We start from the raw sequence: 16,609 nt of genomic DNA on the forward strand, positions 1-16,609 counted from the left end.
TCTCTGGGGAGGGAGAAAATCTCAGCTTGTACTCACTGAATTACATTAATATGTTTTGCTTTTCTCACTAGCTCCCCATGTTTCAGCACTGATAGTCTCTGGTGCAAGATGGGCTATGCTAGATACTCTGCAAGTCTAAAGGATAACACAAGGGCTAGGCAGAGATCACAACCAAAAAGGCTGGATAAGAGAGCTGTCATCCCTTGAATCACTGGGGTTTTGTTTTGTAACCAGACATCTGCGTTCCATAGTTATCACAGTAGCCTTATACTTACATGAATCTTTCACTTGGATTTTACGTCACTGTCTTTCTTCTGTGCTTAGGTTGAATTTTCTCTCAGAGGTTTCCTACAGCATCTTCCGGTGACAATCCACTTGAGAAAGGCTCATCAAAGCTCAAAATAGAAAAGTCAGTGTAGCAAAGCACATATGACATTTTACATCCTGTGTTGGTAAAATCACCTCACATATTTTCTAGCTCTAACTTCCCCAGACACCTACAATTTTCAATGATATTTGGCTCTAGTTTTCATTTGATCTTACCAGAAGATTAGTCTCACCAACATCATGTATAAAAGTAATTTGAATCACATGAAAAACCTGCATCTGTTGAATGTATCTCCAGAGTCAAGTAATTCTTGTGCTTAAATGTTTACAGTGTCAGGGCCTCATTCGAGTATCTGCAGTGTAAAGAAGTTCTTTTTCTTATTGGTCATGTCCTTGGTACTGCAGGGACATAAAAATGTTCCCGGTACTACAGGGATGGCAATTCATACAGTGAAGCAGCAATTCCTGCACCGTTATTCTAGCTAACAAGATTACACGGACAGCAAGACAAAGTACTGAAGGATTGTGTCCCATTTAGGAAACAGTATAAGTACCTGGAATCTCACCAGGATCACTCAGGGAGATAAAAATACTTAGTGCTTTTGAAATGTGCAGTTCCCTGTGGATGCCCAACAGTCATAACATGCAAGCTCCTTCCTGCTGGCTGCTCAGCTCAATGTGTCACTGACCATTGAGGAGGCTTGTGTGTTTGAAGGGTAGCTCCCCTCCTTTACTTCCTTTCCTCAGGACACTGACAGGAGAAGGCAAATGGCTCCTGAAAGTCATCCATCTCCTATCGATTTTTTTTCTTTTTTCTCTTTGTAGTCAAACCCTGCAAAATCAGCATCACCACAAATAGCTACCAAAACTGGCTTTTCTAGCCACAGGCACCCTTGGTTCTCACTAGGCATTTGTCACTAACAGAAACCCTATGTGCAGCCTAGTCTCAGCAAGGGTCAGTTGTTGAACCTGCTGCCAGAGTACCCAAAATCACTTAGAAGTACTAAAGTCCTGACCTGTAGTACAATGGAGGTGGGTATATTAAAGAGGGCTGCCAACATTCTAGTTTAAGAACTCATAAGAATAGCAAGTGCACTTTTTATTTGCATGGTGCCAGCTTGCTGCCTCTTGAGTCACATGGGTCTTCTTTGACTTTTCATGGATTTTATTGGATTTCTGGGGAAAATGTAGCTTCTCCCACTCCCTGTATCTTTCTGTGAGCAAGAGGGGTGTAATTTCAAAGGAAATTGCACTTATCCCCCAGGACAGTAAAACAGCTGGAATTGCATTGCATGCAAAATAAAATCACTGCTCCATTAACTTACTCATTTGTGAAGAAGCTCTCATGCAGATTTGCAAGGAAAGAGGAAAAGGTAACAAATACATACATGTATATGCATGCATAGCAGTTCTGTACACGACTGTGTGTTTCTATTTACCTGTTTATCTATATATCTCTTTTTGCAGATATATTTGTCTTGCCCAGAGGCTTTACAATTACATGTATGCGTTAACACGTTAATAACTATGTGTTTATTTTCCCCAAACTACTACCTCATGAGTTTCTCTTCAACAGTCACTGGTTTGTAATTATGAATAACAGGTATGGTTCCAGTTGGGGAAGTGTGTCCATTTTTGTAAACAAATGCAACATTTGATGTGAGATGGGAATGGTTACTGCTATGAGGAGCATCCAACAGAGAGCCGGCTGTGACTGCTGCGGAGTAGGAAGGGTGACTCTCGCAGGCATCCATTGCATCCCTTCAACTGAGATGTGGCCGATTCGGGTGGTGTGTACATGCTATGTGATTAGGGGACTCCCACGTTGCAGACTCAGCTCTGACACGTCTGACAAACCCGGGGGAACGAAGCCGCTGCCCGAAAGAAGATGGCTGTGTCTCACGGTCAGTGACCCACAGGGCTGGCATTTGGGATCTTTTCTGATGAAGGGATCTTAAGAAACTACAAAAACGCAGGATGAAGCACCAGGAGAGGCTGAATTTCAGTGCTGAAGCCCTTCTGCTGCCGAGCAGGGAGAAGGGAGACCCAGAACCCCTCCAAAGCAGAGCATCCCCGACGTGATGCGACGCGGGCACCAGGGGCCGGGCCGACGGAGCTGGGACACGGCGAGGTGGGCGGGGACTCAGCCCCAGACCCCGCCCCTGGCACAAGAGGGGCGGTGCTGCTCCCCGGGGTCCCGCATCCCCACTAGCCGTGCGGGGCGTGCGGAGCTGCTCGGCTCGGCTCGGCTCGGCTCGGCTCGGCTCGGCTCGGCTCGGCCCGGCACGGCCCGGCACGGCACGGCACGGCGCGGCGCGGCGCGGCGCGGCTTGTCTGCCATCGGGCAGAGGGGTTCGCTTCGTGCTCCGCAGCCCCGGTAGCCGCGGGATGGAGCTCGGTGCGACGCGGCTGCTGGCGGTCCTGCTGTGCCTGGCTCCCGGTAAGCTCCTCAGACAGCCCCGCCTGCCCCGGGGCCGGTGTGTCGGGCAGCCGCCAGGGTCCGCCAGCCACACGGGACCCCGCGGAGAGGGGACGCGGGGATGAGTGGGTGCCGAGAACGGCTCGGGTGTGGGTTTCCCATGGGGTTGTCGGCGCTGGTTGAGCGGATGAGGCAGTGCGAGCCCCCGGGGCGGACGGGACGCCCGTGGCTGCGGGCTTGCTGACCTCTCATGTGCTCCTGTCCTGCCCTCTCCTCTCCCGTCCTCTCGGTCTCTCCTCTCGGCCGGTGGTGCTGGCCCTTCGGGGAGGGCTGCCTGCCATGGCATAGTGTCCTACTCGCTTGGCTCCAGCATCGGCTGTCGTTTCCGAGAGCAAAATGTCCCTGGAGCCAAATGCGGGAAACCCGTCATCAGCGAAGAACCTGCTCGTAATGCGAGTGATTAAAGCACGGGGAAATACTAGAGAAATAGGGAAGGTCCCGGTCTGGCCGCGCTTTCTCGTTGCTCGTTGTAGTCGGTCGAACTGTCCCGGTTGGGACTCCCCGCTTGCCCCGTTGATTCCTGAAGGTGATGGGAGCAGCCAGGGCGGACTGAAAATCTCTCCGTGTGGTACTCTCAGATGTTGCACAAGCTGGGCTGGTGCCTCAGTGCAAAATGTGCCGCCCAGATCACAGGTCTCACAAGCGCCTGTGACTCTGGGTGGGTGCGATGCTGGTCCTTCTGCTAATAATCTGGTAGCAGATTTTTGCCTAACTGCTTAGGAGGAAAGAGAGAATTTGTGGGATCTCGAATTTGTGACAAACTTTAAAATAGTTTCTTCACGTAATTCACTGATCAGCAGTCTCCAAGAACATAGGTATATTCAATTTATTATAAGAAAAGTTGGTAATTCCCAGGGGAGTGAGATCATCAGATGAAGGTTCACTTTGTTTCAATGTCCCACATCCTCTTGTTAAGACCTTGAAGTTGGCAACGCAAGAAAACAGGAACTCCACCCTGGCTGGCTGAATTGTAGTGCTCTGCAGCTAGCTCCTGACCATCTGCCTTTGCTTCCTGTTATGACAGAGTTTTTGAACTTTTTGGGATGTGTGAAAAGTCATTATTTACCCTTCACTGCTAAGTAGCTGGTGTGAAATGTGTCTACTTAAAACATACTGCATATTCCTGTATGTAATACTTTTCTGATTCAGTCGCATTTGCTTTGCTTATTGGGTTGGTTTAAGGGATTTTATACATGTTTTGCAGGTTTATTTATTTGTCTGGATCAGCCAACTCTTAGTATCCAAAAAGATGTCCTCACAATAACAGCAAATGACACACTAAATATTACTTGCAGGTAAGGAGAAATCTGTTCAGCATGATTTTGGCACTGGTAACATATGTAGGGAGTTTTTGTACAGAATCACAGGTGATGTGATCTCTTCTCCATCACTACTCCTGTTCCTACCCATTCCGTTTGTGTTCCCTGCCTCACTTTTCCCTGATAGGCTTTAGAAATTGTCTGAGGGGGTTGCAGCAAGAGAGGGCTGGGGAGTACGGCATGGCTTGGAGGAGGAAGTGTCAGGTGGGTTCTTGTGGAGCCCACTGGTGAGCCATACTCTTGACATTCTCTTTTGGGTGCTTTGTCACTTAGATTCATCAGATTGTAAATCTCAAGAAGCTTCCTTATAGCTATTAACAATAGGTTGAGTATGTGAATTTATCGTACATGGCTTGGCACTCTGTGTGACGGGGTAAAGCCTGTTCTCCATAGCCACAGAGACTAGTGGGGCTGGGGTTTTCCATCTGAACATCAATACTGGCACTTATCACATACATATGCTCCTCTAATGCTTGCTTTTCCAGCGGTCAGAGACCACTAGAGTGGTCCTGGCCAAGCAACCAGAGCAGTGCTGAGAAGCGTATCTCTGTGACAGACTGCAGTGATGGCCCCTACTGCAAGACACTTACTCTTCTCAAAGTCATTGGCAATGACACAGGGGACTACAGGTGCCTTTACAAGGACAATCAGGTTGCTACAACCATTTATGTTTATGTTCAAGGTAAGTGCTTACACAGCTCTCAGGTGTCTCTTTCCCCAGCCTCAAGAGAAGAAAGGGATATCAAGTTTCTCAAAACAGTTTTGAGGTTAAAATTTATTAATCCTAGAATTTTTGATCCTGTGAAACATTTTCGTATTTTCAGGTTGAGTAATGTCAATGTGCTAGTTGCCATCAACACAAAATCCTTCATACCTATAATTTTGAACTGACCTGCTGTATGCAGTACATGGTCTGCTATTCTCCACCCAGAATTTAGCATACATGTCTCCGCTAACCTCTGAGCCTGTCCTCATGAATGAAGACCTATTACTGACCTGAACCTGAGTTTCATATGAGAGAGGATTACAGAGACTGTACATTTGTTAAAAGCGACAGTTCTGATCCCATTTACAATTTGTATTGATGCCATTAAAAAAACATCAAAGAAACACCCAAACCCGAGAACATAAACTTCCATACATTTGGTGACTGGTAGTAAAATTTATTTAGGCTTTAAGAGCTCAGTTTTCAAACTCAGACTGTCAGTTTTGTTTGCAGCAATGCAGCTGAGTGTCGCAGACACTGTAAAGCCTCCCGTTATATGCTCAGCTTCAGTAAATGCATTCATGGAGGCATCTGTTTTGCACTGATGGCTTCACCCTTGTTTTCCTATGTCTCCTGTTTCCTTTTTATTATTAACTTGAAGTTACCATTTTGAGAAATGAGATGTTATTATGTACATGAGTTACCTGGTTTTATAGCATGAAGTTATTTTTTGTCTGGCTTTTAAAAGGATGCTGCCATTGGGGGAGCCAATGTAACATGTCACTACTTTTAACTGATATTTCCTGTAATACTTATGCAAGGAAAGTCATGCTAGGGTAAATCAGTTTTTTGTCGACAAAAGAACTGTGGTGGCAGGAAGCCATTCTCCAAAGTGTGCACTGCTGCTGATAACCATTTTGAGAATAATGATATTGTAAATCTGGAGGGTAGGGTGTCTGTCAAAACATGTACCTGCCATTTAGTCTTCTTATTTCAGTGTTTTTTCCATATAGAAAATAATAAAACTGAGTTGAGAAAAAAATACACAGTGAAAGAACATGTGACAAATAAATCTATTTATCATTTGAACATTATTCTAGATTACAGATCACCATTTGTGACTTCAGTTAGTGATCAGCTTGGCATTGTATACATCACTAAGAATAAAACTGTGGTAGTGCCGTGCCTTGGAACTGTATCAAATCTCAACGTATCTCTACATGCGGTAAGGAAAAAGCCTATTATTTTTTCAGAAGTTGGTTGAAATCACTGTGGCATAAATACATTGCTTGAAGTATAAATACATTTCTTAAAAACTTCTTTTCATCCTTAAGAATTTTACAGCCTGTGATTACAAGCTGAGTACTGTAACTGTACTTGTCTATGGTCCTGTGCTCTCAAAGTGTGTACCAATTGCCTGAGCTAGGATGTTAAAAGGGGGACCCTGCAGTTATGGAAAATGTTGGAGGTGAAAATTCAGGGTTGTTTGATTTTTGAAATCTTACTATGTATTTTATCAATATCTCAAACAGAAATATCCAGAAAAAATATTTGTTCCTGATGGTAAATCCATTTCGTGGAATAATAAAAAAGGCTTCACTATACCCAGTCATTTAATCAACTATGCAGGCATGGTGTTCTGTGAAGCTAAAATAGATGATGAAAGCTACCAGTCTGTGATATACATAGTTGCAGTTGTAGGTAAGCCAAAGTTTTTTTATTTCTCTATAACCAATGGTTTTTTGCTTGCTACAGCATACTGAACCAATTACATTTGGTTGGATACTAGGTTATTCAATACTGACAATGCAGCTAATGCAAACTGGATGTTGAGATATATATTACTTTTCTTTTAAATGCAATATATTGTCTTCTTTCTGGTTGATCATTGAGATAAGTGCTTCTATTTTTAGTGTTTTATGTAGATGCCAAGGATTTTAATGGTTTGGGGTTTTTTTCTGACAATGCAAGCCTTTTTCCTAAAATCACTTATCCAGGATGCAAGTCATAGCTGAAGGGAACTGGAGGCAAGCATCCATCAGCAGCAGATGGAAAGAAATTGCTGTGAGGGGTTACTCAGAGAAGTAGGGATCTGAAGGTCACACTAAGGGCTAGGTTGTCTTGTGTCCTTAAAGACCGGTGTCCCAATTCTCACAGGGGTTTGTGCTTTCCTGGTATATTTTGTCAGTTGCTCATCAAAACCTAGAAGTAACATGATGATTCTGTGGAGGCTTAGGCCTGAGCTGAAACTCAGCAGCTATTTCTCTTTTAGCTGAGGACATGGTCATGTGGCTTGTCAGAAAGGCATAGCAACCCTCCACTCTTTACGGTGCTTCTCCACCAACTTCACAAGTCCCTACTCTGACTTGGAAAAATTCAGAATATCTGTAGAATTGCTCATTCAGAATATTCTGTTTTGAAATATTTTAAATATTTTATTGCATAAAATAAACTTCAGATAATTTTGCTAATGCCCAACTCTTATTTTCTGTGAAGTTCCTGCTGACTGCCGGGGATGGGTATATATATCTCATTTAGTTTTAGGTCTCACAATGATAAAATAAGTTGTCTAAAGCAGAGGAACTATATGTGCTTCTGCCACTGAGGGCTCTGATCAAGAGTATACATTCTGCTGTATTACTGTCTGACATGGCTCTCAGCTGGGAAATGCTCAGACTGGGCACAACCCCTCTCTTCAGGCTTCTTTGTACACCCATCATCATGGTGCACTGGAGTTCCAGTGGGAGTTTTGATGAATTCACCTGAGAAATTTGGTGCTGAGTGCCATGAAGAAACCTCTTCTTACCCCCATGTTTTCTGTGTGCCTTTTTCTGCCTCTAGGATACCGAATTTATGACCTGACAATGAACCCGCACTCTCAAGTAGAGCTGGCAGTGGGAGAAAAACTTGTTCTCAATTGCACTGTAAGGACGGAGCTGAATGTAGGAATTGATTTTAAATGGGACTACCCTGCCATCAAGGTAAAGCCATAATACCTTACAGGTGCCCACATCACAACAAAATTTGATTTAGGTATAATGTCACTTCCCCCTTAAAATATTGACAAAGCAGATCATAATACACAAAGAAATTGCTGATGTGTACAAGTGTGCAAAAGGTGACAGAAGGAATAACAATGAAATTTCAAAACACCTCTGTCTTTTATCTATTACAGGAAAAACATGCTACTATTAGGGATGTAAAAACCACTGCAGGAGAAATAAAGAAATTTGTAAGCACCCTTACCATTGACAAAGTGTCCTTAAGTGACAAAGGTCGATATACTTGTGCAGCGTCCAGTGGTCGTATGAACATGAAAAACAGCAGTTACTTCATTATTCATGGTATGACATCTTCCACTTCAGTTTTGTTGGTTGTTTCAGATTTGGGACTAATTACTGGGATGCAGAAGGCATTTTGGTGATGAATCAAACGAACCCAACTGCAGCTACAGTATTTTCTCTTGCAACTACTATGGGATTATTTTTATATCACAAGCTTAGCTAACAATAAGATTTTAAAGGATGCTGTATGTTACTGAAAGCTGTAGAATCTCATTGGAAAGTGGGCAATAAAATAAACTGATATAAGACTCTGATCCTCTTCAATGTTGACCTCCTTAAGGTGCTGTAAAACTGAATTTGTGTAGGTTCCTGTTCTTTCTCTTGGTGAATTTAAGCTAGATTTTGGTGGCTCTGCAAGACAAGAGTCTGGGTCAGCATGAATGAAGCTAGGAAAATAAGACTTTCAGCTTTTACATTATGAATAGATGAATCAAATGGAGTTTTGGTCATACGGAAATGATGCAAAGGAAACAACTTTGGCTAAGTGAATAGATAAGTATGAGGCCACATCCTAAAGCCTTTTCTCAAGCCCTTATTGGGGCCCCAGCAGCTCCACTGGCTTACTTCTAGTTGCCAGCATGAGAATGGCTCATTTTTAATCACTAAGTCACACAAAGGGGTTTATACTTTGAAGGAGACTGGTTTTCCTGAGGTCTGATTTCAGGGACCAGAATATTAGTGGTGTGTTTAAAAAAAACCCCAAAAACCAAAAAAAACCCAAAAACCAAAAAACTTATTATGGGCACAGTGATTCAAGAGATACTGAATTTTCTCCTGCATTCTTTCTGTTTCTCTTCGAGAGTCAAAGTGAGATAATATACTCTACTGAGTGTACCAGATACTAAGTCTGTATCATTCTAAATCTTAGTCAAAAGACTAATCCAGTCAAAAGGCTCATCCCTGTCTTAGTCTGAATGCAAGTTCACAGATATTCACAGAATATTCGGAGTTGGAAGGGACCCATAAAGTTTATAACTTATAACAAATAATGCAAATAATTTCAAAGTACTCTGTGACTGCAGTGGTTCAAATACATACGTGAAAGGAGACTGAAACTATTTATCTTTATTGCACTGTAGTTTTGAATACTCTAATTTCCTGGAATGAATATATTGAGAGGGTTTTATGATATGTCTATATATGTATATACAGGTCTGACACTAGGTCTGACAGTTGGCACACCATCCTTAGAGCTAAGTCCTTTCCCTACTTTCCAGAGTTTGCCAGTGTGGGAACTGATCTATTCTGCTGTGTGAAGGAAAGGATTAGGTTTTCATAATGGCATCTCTCTTCTGAGCCTAGTTTGGAGCCAACTATGCTTTACCAGTGACATCCTGTCACTAGCTTCTATTTGTCATCTTCTGTTAAGCATTAACCCAAATGGAGAGCACTTACACTTTTGTCCATGTGGAAAGACCATTTAGTTAAATTCTTTTTTTTCTTTTTTTTTCTTTTTCTTTTCCCCCAGAAAGTCCTTTTATTCATCTAGAGAGAATGGAGAATGTGATTGAGACAAGGCTGGGTGACACAGTCAAAATTCCTGTCAAGTTTAAAGGATATCCTCCACCAGAGGCTAAATGGTAAGAACTGGGATATAATGTGTTTGAACAACTGAGCTATTCCTAGTTAAAGTAAATCTTTAAATATTCAAAGTGCTCTGTATTTTCTTCAGGTATAAAAATGGAAAAGCCATCAATGCAAATCATACAGTTAAACTTGGATACACACTGATGATCAATGAAGCAACGGAAAGGGATGCTGGGAATTACACAATCGTCCTTACAAACCCTATTAACAAGATGCAGAAAAGACATACATTTACCCTGCTAGTGAATGGTAAGTGGAATACCAAAGAGGTGCCTCTCTTTCATGTGTGGATGGGGTATATTATCATCCTTAGACTTAAATTCAGCTCATTGTTATGAAGATTGAAGTGCAAAAGCACAGCACTTGAACCTCAGTCCTTGGAGGGCAGAGAAGACCTGCCTCTCCTGCCTCTAGGATGTGCCAGTTGAGGGTCTGCAGACTCCTGGTTTTGGTGCTGTGATACTTTGTGTGTTTTGTTTTGTTTTGTTTTTCTGTATATTATTCTTTGCCTCTGTGTCCTGCTCTTTTCCTGCCCTTCTTGCTGGTTGTGCTGATGGAGTCCTCCTCCATCCGGCTCCATCCTGGCCCTGTCCTGCCTCACCCATCCTTCCTGCCTCACACAGGCTATCGCTCTTCTTCTGTCCTGCCGTGTACAACCCTCTTTCTCCTTCTCTACCTCCTCCTTTCTACTCCCCAGGAAGAAGCCTATGCTTTGAAGACAGCAGGTCTTGAAATGAGCAGGGAGACTACGTGCAGTGGGATCAGGCCTGGGGAATAATATGCATTTAATGGTTGGGCATGGTGGTGAGAGTCCAGGGCTGTATTTTTAACCATGGGGGGATATTTTGTAGAAAATCCTATGTACTGAATGTTGAGGTCCTGGTCCTCAAAGAGTTGGGCAGGTTCACTGCTTCCCAACATGTCCTTGGAGGTGCTCTGTGTTGCACTTGGACATGAGGCATGTTCACCATGGGTCTAATGTGTGCATATTGGGGAGCCATTACCACGAGGTGTGACCTGTTGCTCTCTCCTCTAGTCCCCCCCCAGATCGGTGAGAATGCGCTGATGGCCCCCGTTGACTCCTACAAGTACGGCTCAACGCAGTCACTCACCTGCACTGTCTACGCTGTCCCACCACCCACCACCATCCTCTGGCACTGGCAGCTGGAGGAGGAGTGCACTTTCAGCCCCCAGTGAGTGCTAAATCCTTGCTATCTTCTGCAGCTTATGCAGGTCTTGAGAGATGTTTGGGTTGGGTTGGGTTTTTTCAGGTGCCTCCCTCATCCAGGCTCATTACTGAGTATAAACCCAATGGCCAGTGAAAAAAAGATTGTACTTAATTTGCGGATTGTTGCAGGCAGGCTCTGCCAAGGTCTTTGTTGTTGGCAGAGGCAAGGGCCACCCACAGCAAGGGTCTGGCAGTGCCTGCAGTTTTGCTGTAGTGCTCTTGTGAAGTGCATCTCAAGTTGCATGGTGTTTTGAATGCAGCTGCTTGTGTAGCTCCCCTCAGATCTCCCCATGGCTTGCAGGCCCAAAACTCTATCCCAAACAGAGCAAATTTGCTCTTTATACTAATTATGGGTCCTTGTGGTTTGTTTTTTTCTTATACTCAAGTGCTGAGCATGATGGTGCTTTTTATCTGTGTAAAAGTGTATCTCAGAGGAAGTGCACTGATTGATGCTGGGGAATGATAGAGAGAGTGCCTGACTGAGATTCATGCAGCTTCCCTTATCTGGGCCTGCCATAAGCCCAGATTTCCTTTAAAGAAAAAAAAAAGCCAGAGGGGAAAAAAAGCATTCTTCTTTCCTGTTGTTGTTTTCAAAATGATTCCACTAGTTTCTTCCTTTGGTGCCTGGTTGTTTCCTACACAATGGCTACTGTCCTCAAGAAATTCTTATAGGGAGTTCAGTGATTTTTTATATCTCTCTGCCTTCCTTTGAACTAAATCAACTTGAATCATCCATTTATGAATGAAGGTTTGTTCCCAGAATAGCTGCATTCCTCCAAGCATCATAATTGAGCTGACACAGGCAGATTAATTAGGAAATTTACCTTTAGGCTTGGGGGTTCCTAACTTTACAAAACATGAAGGTCTCGTAAGGTTATAGGGTGCAATTTAACAGAAATGTTTCCAAAAACATACTCTTCCCTCTCAGATGCAGGCTGTGGCCAGTGATGTGTCTGACTTACAAAAATCTGCATATTATAAGGAGACACAAAATCACTTTCTTGAAAGGCAAATATTTGTTTCATCTAATGCATATGTCTACTTATATTACAGGAAAGTTCGCTCAGGAGCCAATCCATATGCATGCAAGAAATGGAAAGGGATCTCAGAGAGAAAGGGTGCAAATCAGGTTGAAATTAAGCACCAAGTCATTACTATTGCTGGGAAAACAAAGGTGAGCATATTTTCTTTTCTGTTGGTTGTGGGTGATTAACCCTGTTCAGCAGTCCACATGTCTGGAAATATATCACTAGAGATGAGACCTTTTTCACTTATCACTGAATTTGGGTATCTACCTCTGAAAGCTCCTACTGAAGCCAGGAGGCAGAGATATACTCTGGAAGATCCTTTGGACACTGTCCTGAAGTGAGTCTCCATTAAAGTACATAACTTACTTAGATTTTAGTGATTACCTTTTAGTGGTCTGAAGTTAGATGAGTTAATCTTGCCAATTAACTATCATAGAAGCCAGAGACTAAAGAGCAGAAAAGTTGTGGGTGCATCATTTGTTAACATATATACCATATACTGCTTTTTTCTCTTTTCTTTTGCCTGATTGTTACACACTTCACAACAAGGATGTAAACTTCAGGAGGGGACTGTGCTCCTGCCATGCCTTGGATTTGTGCTTTGGAGGGATTTTTGGTTGTGCGGATACCTGCAGAGCCCTTTGCTGAGCTGTTGAGGAGATCAGGCATATTTGAGCACAGATGCGTTATGAAATTGCTTGATTGTTCTTTTGTAGACTGTGAGCACCCTCGTGATTCAAGCAGCGAATGTATCTGCTTTATACAGATGTATGGCTACAAACAGGGCTGGGTCAAGTGAGAGAGTGATCTCCTTCCACGTGACCAGTAAGTATACCCTTTTGAGGACAGCCATGTTAAATCAGTGTTATTTCATCTGGCTAATGAAAGGCATTTAACATTGTTGTCTGATTCCTGTACTTTATAAAATCCTTTAATTCCTTAGGATTTTAGGTTTACATGAGAATTTCTTTAGGCAGCCTTTGAAGTCGCTACCTAATTTCAGCCAATTGATTAATTCTACTGGAATCAGTGGAGAATGTTGGTCCTGTGAAAATTATGCAAGATGGGTACTGTTTTCCCAAGAGTAATTACTGTTGGGCTTTTGCGGTCACTTAAAAGGGCTACAGAGAAATTATGGTAGTGTCACAAAATGAGTAAAGACCTACTGTAAGAGCTAATACTAGAATTTCCAAAACCAGTAACAAAGAGCTTCTTCTGTCCTAAAAATCAGTCCCCATATTCACTTGCCAAAAATTTATTTTAATGCACACCTAAAATTAAACTATAAGATAGTGCTAAGGATCATCTTCAGTTGCTGTTAGTTTCTATGGGAAGAGTCACTGTATTCCTTACACAGGCCTTCCTTTGATCCCTTTGAAATGTATAGATTTTAATGAAATTGTACTCCTTAGATAATTGATTAGCTGACTGACTGATTGATTGCTTATTTTTCAGTGTTTCTTTTCCTTATTTACAAATAGATGGCATGACAAAAAGGCTCTATTTCCAAAATTACTTTTTCAAATTAACATTAGCCACAAAAGGCACAACTAAATAGGAATTTCTTTTACTTTTTTAACTTGCAGGGGGTCTTGAGATTAATCTCCAGCCTCGGAATCAGCTGACAGAGAAGGATAACATGTCCTTGCAATGCACAGCAGATAAATTCACCTTTGAGAAGTTATCATGGTACAAACTCCGTGCTCATGTTTCGCAGACTCCCTTTGGAGGGCTGCCCATGCCTGTTTGCAAGAACCTCAATGCTCTCCAGAAATTGAATGGGACAGTTTCAAATACCAATGGTGAAAATGTCACCTTAGAGCTCATCCTTCGTAACATCTCCCTCCAAGATGGAGGGGACTACGTTTGCATTGCTCAGGACAAAAAGGCTAAAACACAGCACTGCCTGGTAAAGCACCTCACTGTTCAAGGTACAGATCTCTTACTGTGAACCAAAATGAGTGGTTGTGTATGAAAACAACTGCGGTAGTGTCAGTTTTCGGTATCTTTGGGCTTTGCATGTGTTTGCTTTACAGTCCACTCAGGTTGTTAAATAGTTTTAGATTGTTGTTGTAACATGACCTTCTGGGGCTTGTCCAGTCAGTAGCAACTGTTTCATCAGTACCAGTGAGGAAACAAGAAGATGAGTTTGGTTTCTGTGCCAATAATGGCATGTGTTTACCTCAAGAACTTCTAACTTTAATTTTCAAAACACATTTTGTCCGTAGTTCTATATGCATGTATGTATTCATAGCATTAGTGCTACTGCTTTGTGTCACTGACTCAAGAGTCTGAAGTAGTGTCTATAATTTATAACTTCCATGAAGTGATACTGGTGCAAGCAATGCAAGCTGAAAATCAACCGGCTTTTCACACAAATAGTGATGATTTCGCTTTGGGACCTAGATGTCTAGGTTGATTAGGCAGATTCAGGAAAATACTTATGCATGTTCATAGCCTATCCTGAATGGATGTTTAATGGACCAGCAGTATCAGACCTCTTGTAATGACCCTGCAAATAGAAATGTAGGGGAAGCAACTTCTCAAGTATTCCCTCTTCCCTCAGCAGTCTGAGCAGTACAAATTAAATCAGCTCGAGGAGGTTATATCAATACTATTGAAACTTTCTTGGCAATTACAATTTTTTTCATGTCATGTGGAAATCTTAACTATGATCTGGATGTTTTCTTTAATGGTCTGTAATTTTACCATATTTGTACACCAACAGAACCCATGGCACCCACACTTGTAGGAAATCTGGAAAACCAAACAACAAACATTGGTGAAACTATAGAAGTGTCATGCACAGTGAATGGCATTCCTCCTCCTAATATAATGTGGTTTAAAAATAATGAGACCCTTGTGGAAGATTCAGGTAAGGATTGCTCCTTTGCTATTGTCATTTAAAGGCTTTCTTTTGTGGGACTGACTGCTGATTTTCACCCTGAAAAGTTTCATTTTGAAATTTTATCAAAAAGTGGCATAAAAATAGCAGAACTAAGAATCACGATTGTTTTCCAGGTATTGTTTTGAAAGATGGAAACAAAACACTAACCATACGTCGAGTGAGGAAAGAAGATGGAGGGCTATACACCTGCCTTGCGTGCAACGTCCTTGGATGCAGTAAAGCAGTGGCTTTTTTTTCAGTAGAAGGTTAGTGTTAGCTTCTTTTCAGATTGTGCATGAAATCTTTAGAATCACTAAAAGGAAAATGTACTGGCTATCCTGATGGGAAATCTGAAAATACAGCTTTAAATTTGTGAAGAGTCCTGACCATTCCTATCAAGCTCAAATTAGGGTGCTGTCATAGTTGTCATAGACCCAGTTGTTGAGGCTGGTGCTTTTTTCTCCACCATGTTATTTAATTCTTTTCAACAAAAGCTGAATCTACCTTACTTGTGGTTGCAAAGAAAACTGTCAACTGTATTACCTGCAAACCTGTACAACAGAGCTTACTTAAACCTGCAGATATACTGGGGCATCTCTGTTGTCTAGGTAACATAATTATCATACTATGGTTTTTAACCCAGTATGTTGTACCTTTTTAAATTATGTCACTGCTCTCACAGCATCTAAGAAAAACGTAGTGAAGACTTTATGCAGTCTTGTGGTTGTTGACCCACTTCAGTGATAGAAGCAGGTAGTGGTTTTGAATTAGAGGACTCCAGCCTTAGCCCATCAAGTTCTGAAAGCAGCATTGGTGACACCCATCTCTTATTTTTCCAGTCCTGTTGTGGCATACCATGATGTGATTTGCGATGATAAAAAATAATTCTTAGCAAGAGGTTAGTCTGCAGTCTGAGTAAAGCTGGAACCACAATGGACTTTCCTCTGTGTTGCAATGAGAATCCTCAAACTAAAAACTCCTTGCCATATTAATACATTTGCATAATTTAATCACTGAACCCTTCACAAACCTCTGTCATATAAGTCAGGAATATTGATCTATTCCATTAAGGTAATTAAAACAATATCACGTTATTCTTGTAGGTCCCTTTGGGATATTAAGATGTTGGGCAAAATGTTTACATGTGGTGGAAAACATCTGCAGCTGACATCAATGTAGATTTCAGCTGATGTGGCAAATATGGCTGAGGTGCATCTATAAAAGTCAGAAATCTGTGTAGGACATAGTGTTTCACTTCAAGGAATTTATAGTGCAAATCATTGGGGTCATGCAATGGAGTGTGCTACTGTGTAGAAAAGTCTGTATGGTGCAAAGGATGAAATACAGAGGCATGATGTGGCAAATGAGCTGAAGAATAGAGCTGCCTCTGTGTACTAATAGATGTTCAAGTGGTGTCTGCTGGCAACTATTTTACTGGAAAAGAGAGATTGTAAATAAGACCTTATTATCATGTATTCTTGTAGAACCACATTTTTTCATGCCCCAGCTGAATCATGTCAAGAAACAAGGGAGAGATTGTTCTCTGGGCCATTCTCCCAGCACTTTATTTACTATGTAATGGGGGGTGCGTTTGGGGTTCTGGAGAAAGAGTAACTCATTTTGAGTATTTTAAAACAATTCTTTCTTTCTTTTCAAAATGTGAGATTTTACTTTTTTATATTTGCCAAGGTTCAAACATTGTCC

The 16,609-nt window shown here is 42.1% G+C and overlaps 1 protein-coding gene across 1 annotated transcript in view; it reads left to right on the forward strand.

The window, feature by feature from the left end:
• The first annotated feature begins 2,544 nt into the window (after window positions 1–2,544).
• KDR (kinase insert domain receptor) overlaps window positions 2,545–16,609 on the forward strand; it is a 31,476-nt gene continuing 17,411 nt past the window's right edge. The window contains exons 1-15 of the mRNA XM_071556476.1: window positions 2,545–2,767; window positions 4,011–4,101; window positions 4,611–4,807; window positions 5,932–6,056; window positions 6,364–6,532; window positions 7,673–7,812; window positions 8,007–8,175; window positions 9,644–9,755; window positions 9,848–10,011; window positions 10,799–10,955; window positions 12,044–12,164; window positions 12,735–12,843; window positions 13,605–13,949; window positions 14,747–14,893; window positions 15,040–15,171. Of these exons, the coding sequence (XP_071412577.1) occupies window positions 2,716–2,767; window positions 4,011–4,101; window positions 4,611–4,807; window positions 5,932–6,056; window positions 6,364–6,532; window positions 7,673–7,812; window positions 8,007–8,175; window positions 9,644–9,755; window positions 9,848–10,011; window positions 10,799–10,955; window positions 12,044–12,164; window positions 12,735–12,843; window positions 13,605–13,949; window positions 14,747–14,893; window positions 15,040–15,171 (2,230 nt within the window). The 5' untranslated portion in view covers window positions 2,545–2,715. The remainder of the gene's footprint in view (window positions 2,768–4,010; window positions 4,102–4,610; window positions 4,808–5,931; window positions 6,057–6,363; window positions 6,533–7,672; window positions 7,813–8,006; window positions 8,176–9,643; window positions 9,756–9,847; window positions 10,012–10,798; window positions 10,956–12,043; window positions 12,165–12,734; window positions 12,844–13,604; window positions 13,950–14,746; window positions 14,894–15,039; window positions 15,172–16,609) is intronic.

The sequence above is a fragment of the Pithys albifrons genome, chromosome 5, assembly GCF_047495875.1.
Source record: "Pithys albifrons albifrons isolate INPA30051 chromosome 5, PitAlb_v1, whole genome shotgun sequence".
Taxonomy (NCBI): domain Eukaryota; kingdom Metazoa; phylum Chordata; class Aves; order Passeriformes; family Thamnophilidae; genus Pithys; species Pithys albifrons.